At 43.0% G+C, this 5,896-nt stretch overlaps 1 protein-coding gene across 2 annotated transcripts; it reads right to left on the bottom strand.

Annotated features, from left to right (window-relative positions):
• Positions 1–1,066: 1,066 nt before the first annotated feature.
• On the bottom strand, positions 1,067–5,667 carry gpr27 (G protein-coupled receptor 27). 2 transcript variants are annotated; one of them, XM_072582581.1, is made up of 2 exons: positions 4,683–5,667; positions 1,067–4,403 (listed from the first exon to the last, which is right to left on the bottom strand). In XM_072582581.1, the coding sequence occupies exon 2, from the start codon at positions 4,110–4,112 to the stop codon at positions 2,997–2,999; it is 1,116 nt and encodes a 371-aa protein (XP_072438682.1). In that variant the 5' UTR covers positions 4,113–4,403; positions 4,683–5,667; the 3' UTR covers positions 1,067–2,996. The 2 variants fall into 2 exon arrangements, with proteins under 2 accessions (XP_072438682.1, XP_072438683.1); XM_072582582.1 differs by lacking the exon at positions 4,683–5,667 and adding an exon at positions 4,553–4,646.
• Positions 5,668–5,896: the final 229 nt, after the last annotated feature.

Below are 5,896 nucleotides of genomic sequence, written 5' to 3'. Positions count from 1 at the left end.
TGGTCAATTCTTGATGTTAGTCATGATTTGAGTTTAAATGATTTATACATTTAGCATTGGGATCACTGAGATGAGCTGCACTGAAACACTCATAAATACTCTTGCAAATGCAGATCAGAAACGTAACATTCATTATTGAGCAAAATCTACTATGACACAAGAAGTTCAGTTTATAATCATCAACGATGTTGTCATTTTATTTTTGCTTCAGTGTTTAATATTCCAAAATTTGCAATTACCTGAGGCTGCTGAATTTTCAAGTCACTAAGTCCATCCTTTTTAAAATCTTTTTAGTGCATTTTCAGTCTAGTCATCAAACAATTTCAAGGAAAGTGAAAGCTGTTTGGTGTAACCAATGAAAGTATTGAAGTTTTCTACATGATGCTGATGGTTCTCAGACAGCAGTTATTACATTTTTATTTAAAATTATACAAATAACTTGCTCATGTATAAATGTGGAACACAATTTTAATCCTGTTTGGGAAGAATGCATTTATAATTCACTCTTGGCATATGTAGATACCCTCATTTAAGACCAGAATTACACAATCATTCATTAAAATTCTCCCATTTCTTAAGCTTCAAGTTAATCTATTGAGTTTTGGATACCTGAAATAGAAACTATGCTGGTCATTTCACATTGGATCATAAAGGACCTTACCAATCATCATACATATTTGACCATATTCAAATTATATAATTCCAAAAACAATAAACAATTATTCCTTTAGATCGTTTTTATTGTATCAAATCTAGTACCACATTAATACCAATTTACATCACAGGTGTGATTCAAATGCCTCTTTGTGAGAACTAATGTTAATTTGAAGTTCAAACACATCTGCAGCTTTTCACTTTAACCCTTTAATCAAATTGCATGGTTTATATTTCAGCAGTTCTACACGGTCTCATTCTTTCTTGCTGTCCTTTTTATTTATTTTTGTTCTTCCATTTATTCCATTTATTTATGTCCTTTCCAAACCATCACAATGTCGTAGTCCACTTTATAGTCAAAACATAGCTAGCAAATTGGATGGGTAATAAAAGGCCTCAAGTATATTTAAAATTTATTTTCATAACCTTTATTTTTTTTTCAACTTTGTGACAGGGTTCCAACATGCCAAATAAAGAATTATAGTTTTCATTTTAAAAGTGTTGCCTCTCATTTTCACATTAACAAAAGCAAATAATGAATTGTTCTAACTTTTGGGAAAGAGTTGTATCATTCCAGAATAAGTTACACTGCTGTTTAGTAGGTTATATACCCTAAGTAAATACAGTACATCTTATTTCAAAAACAAAAACAGAAATCACTGGAAAAGCTCAGTAGATCTGGCAGCATCTGTGGAGAGAATCAGCGTTAACGTTTTGAGTTAAATGACCCTTCCTTAGAATTGATGGTTGCTAGGAAAATGTTGGTTTATATGCAGAAGATAGGGTGGGGGAGGGGGTACGGTGTAAATGATAGGTGGGGATAGAGCCCAAAGAGGGAGAAGAACTGATGGACAAAGGAGTGGGTAACGATCTGGCCAGGAAGGTGAATAGCTGTTAATGTCTGTTGTACCACATCTTGAAGTATTTGTAAAATGTTAATCCAAGTCATTTGTTCAATAAAGCATTTGTATTACAATGTGAGCAACAGGCTAAACAAAGTAACTATATTCTGGTAACATTTACCTGATATGTGGAGACATTTTTGGCAGTCATTTCTTGCATAATAGTGTGAAAATGGTGAGAAAATTTAGTAGGATTTAAGTTGCACTTCAACAACCTTGCCAGTTTCTATCCTAGTTGGAAAGTTTTAGGAACAAGAGTTGGCTATTCTGTCCCTCGTCAATTCTGCCATTCAACTAAATCTTTGCTGACAAAAACTGAAATAATGTGTCAGCTCCAGTCTGATGTTTGACAAAGTTTCTTGGATATTGCACCTTTCTTTCTGCAATTGCCATCTTTACTCAATGTTGTCATTCCTTATGAATCAAGACAGAAAACTGGGCCCTCAGCTTTGTCTTTTCAGTATAAATTATATAAATTATCAAATGTAATCTTTACTAAAATGCACCCCAAAGTACATTTAATTTGAATACCTGTTAATTTAATTCTCACTGTGGAGAGAAAAAAATGTTCTTCTGCTCAATAAATTTATTTTCAAGTAAAAACCGTGGAAATGTACAAGAGGAATAAAAGCTACCATCTTGAATCAATTATGAGCACAGTATAACTTGCTAAGTTGTTAACTTGTATGACAATAACTACAGCTAACACTGAACCATCAGACTGTTATTTACATTTAGCTAGAGAAAGTAATTTAAAATTGACATCTGTTTTTCAAAGACAGTTTGTAAAACGCACATTAAGATATGAAATTGCAAAAAAGTAACGTTTAAAGGTCAAAACATTTTTTTCCAATATATTACAATGCAGATAAACAAGCTAAGAAAATATCAAAAGGGAAAGTACATCAGACAGAGTTCTTAAACTGGAAAGGGGGAAACGTGTCACTGAAATTATGATTTGTACATTTTTTTACATTCCAGTTCGATTTAGTCTTCTGGATATTTGTGAATAATCTGCCGAGTTTAAAGGGCAGCGCAGCTAGCGAACAAACTTTAAATTCGTTTGTTGTAAAACGTCACTCTGAGATTGGGGAAAGTGCTTATTTGTGTTTTAATTCCCTGATCTATACGTTTTCGAACACTCGGTAATAATTCTACGAAATTTGGGCCAGCGATGCTAGAGATCCCAATAATAAGTGGCCTAATTAAATTCGTATTCCAGAGAGATTAACTTGTCCTGGTAACACTCCACTCAGCTCTCCCACCTCTTCAATGTAAACAGAAACCATTGGACGTGACTGTCCTCTGACTAAGGTTAATCCGCCAAACGACTGCATGTACATCATTAAGATTAAATTGGATTTTCCTGTGTTGTGCGCAGTGCGTGGGTTTTCAAGCTGTGGGAAGAAAGGGGGATGGGTCCCTTCTCTTCCCATGTCTTTAAATAACGCAGTAAGCTTCCCTAGGCGTCTGTGTGCTTTGAAAACAAGGGAAGTGGGTTCTGAAGCAAATCCTCAGCTCTTTGTTGAAGATAAAGCATAAAATGGGGTTGACCCCCGCCTGGGCGAATGTCATCCACACTGCAGCGGTCAGGTAGACCTGTGGGATGGTGCTGGCTTTGACAAAGACCCGCAGGTAGCAGGCGACAATGTAGGGGGACCAGAGCAGCAGAAAGAGCACGGTGATGATGTAGAACATCCTGCCTATCCTCTTTTCCATCTTGAATTCGTCCAGGACGAGCAGTCGCTTGTTCTGGTTGTGGGCGGTCTGCCTGATGCCCACCAGGGTCGGTGGGGTGGGCCCTCTGCCGAAGCCGGCGATCCAGTTGGCAGCCGCTTGGCCGGTCGCCCCGGGCCCGTGGAACGTCCAGTTCTGGCTGATGGCGGGGACCAGCTGCGCGGGCTTCATCTTGCGGTGGTCGTAGACGAAGAAGATGAGCTTGACGTAGACCAGGTGGGTGGCGGCGATGATGACCGCCAGCATCAGCATGAAGCCCAGGGTGTCGTTCGCCTTCACGTAGCGGTGCTCGAAGATGCACTGCTCCTCCTCCCGGATAAATTTGTAGGTGCCCACGTCGAAGACGGGCGGAAAGGCCATGGCCACCGACAGGGTCCACACCATGCAGATGACCGCCACGCAAGTCCACACGCTCATCCTCTTGGAGTAGAAGCGGTGGTGGGCGATCGCCATGTAGCGGGTGATGCTGATGCAGAACATCATGAAGGCGGCGTGGAAGCAGAAGAGCACGGCGGCGAACGCGATGATCTTGCAGCTCAGCAAGCTGTAGGTCCAGGCCGAGCCGCTGCTGATGGAGATCATCACGAAGGGGAAGCAGAGCAGCGAGCGCACGATGTCGGCCAGGCACAGGTCCAGCAGGAAGTAGTAGGGAGCGCGGTGGAGGCTCGGCTCTCTGAAGATGAGGAAGGAGAGCAGCAGGTTCCCGGTCAGGCTGATGCAGATGATCAATCCCAGGGAAGCCAGTTTGACGGCGGAGGCGGTGATGGCGTAATTCTGAAGAGAACTGTTGGTCTCTTCGAGCTCACTGGCGTTCGCCATCGAGGTGGCGGCGGGCAGTGTTCGATCCCCCCTCCCCTCCTCCTCCTCCTCCTCGAGTCAGTGCCTCAAGCTTTCCATTTCCATCGGAAAACCACAAAGTTCCTTTTCATCCTCATCATCAGCGCCGCCGCCGCCGCCCAGGGACGGACTGAACCGAAGCGATGCCTCTCACTCTCTCTGTCTCCTTTTGTTGTTGTTCTTCAGTGTTTGTGTGTGTGTGTTTTTTTGGGGGGGGGAAGGTGGGGGGTAGGAGAGTGTAATTTCTTCATCCACCCTGAAGACCGATCATCTCTGAAACAGGAACAGGAGACATTTGTTTAACGGGATCGATCTGCTTTCTTCAAACGCCCCCAATCTCCCCACCCCAGTTTCCCATCCACACCCCAACCCAACCAGCAGCAGCTAACACCCCCCCCCCCCCCCCCACCACCACCACGTACCGTGTTTACCAAACGATGTGCGGTTAAGCCACAACACACACTCTTCCCTCTCTCTCTCTCTCTCTCTCTCACACACACACACACACTCCAGAAGGTAACACTAGGTTAAAATCATCATCAATACTAATACCTCTTCTTTCCCAGTCATGGCAGGGAGCTGAACTTCCGGTGAGTGCTCACAGAATGACTTTAGGGTTAGTGTGAGACTGCGCAGAAGAGAAGGTGCCAGCGTTTTTTCTCCGGCTCTTTTCCCCCTTTTGTTGGAAAAACATCCCTTTTGTTTCCAGCCCAGAACATCCCTGACCCTGCCATCTGGCCAGCCCGGGCTCCGAGCTTTCTCTCGCAGAACGGGAGAGAGAGAAAAAAAAATCCACTCCTCGTAGTCCCAACTGCGCAAGTTCCCTGCTGCACCGTGCAAGAATATCATCCCTCAGCTTTTCCCCCTCCCTCCTTCCCACCCCCAAGGCAAAGCAGGGTCGCTCTCTTTCGTGATGCTCTCTCTATACGGTAGCCCAGAGTGACTGGGTTCTAACCAGTGTGGGTAAACACAAAGAGATAACAGGCTGTTGCCTCCTGTACTTTAATTTGCAGCCATTCTCATTATAAGCCGTTCCCAGACTGATGACAGCAGAGTCCATTGTGCACTAATGGAAATGTGAAATCCTCTTTTGTCGCTGATTTCAATTCAAAACCATGTGGATTTGTTCTTTTGGATACATTATTCAGTTGTACCGTCCGTGTGAGGATTCCAGAGGTGAAAGAATGCTCCTGAACCTTTTCTGCTCCACATTTTCCAGAGTAGCTCAATAAACACAGATACACACCCACAATTAAAAGCTCGGATATGTATTCTCCGGGTGACAAGAAAAACACATTTATTTCAGTCAGAATGTCGCTATCATTCCGCTCGTTTCCAATCGGGACGGAGGAGGTGGGGTGGAATTAAATTTTCCCCAAAAAATCGTAAGTCACTGCCCACCTTATGTTAAACCCGACGCACGTTTTACACCGTACTCTCCTGGATTACAAAATATTGATGCAACAAAGAATCCATTTTACATTATTGCGACAAAACAGGTTATGTTTTTTTTTATTGTTTAGGCTCTGCAGCTGCCACTACAGAAGCAATATCAGAAGCAAATGAAAGGAAGAAGGATATGTCATCTGCTCGCTCTGACACAAGCAATTGGACCAAACCAGCCTATTCAATGCCAGCTTGGAAGAAGCTGTGACTCTCCTCTGCTTGCCTGTCATGTAGTTAATACACATGCACCCCCTATGGACACGTTCGCTATAGCTCTGATCCTGTCTTCATAGAAGTCCAAACAGAGAAAGCTCTGGGCA

This window comes from Chiloscyllium punctatum, chromosome 12, assembly GCF_047496795.1.
Source record: "Chiloscyllium punctatum isolate Juve2018m chromosome 12, sChiPun1.3, whole genome shotgun sequence".
NCBI classification, from domain to species: domain Eukaryota; kingdom Metazoa; phylum Chordata; class Chondrichthyes; order Orectolobiformes; family Hemiscylliidae; genus Chiloscyllium; species Chiloscyllium punctatum.
This window is presented reverse-complemented; position numbering and strand designations above follow the sequence as displayed.

Coding starts and splice junctions, on each gene's coding strand:
- gpr27 (XM_072582581.1), bottom strand. CDS start 4,112: ATGGCGAACGCCAGTGAGCTCGAAGAGACCAACAGTTCTCTTCAGAAT.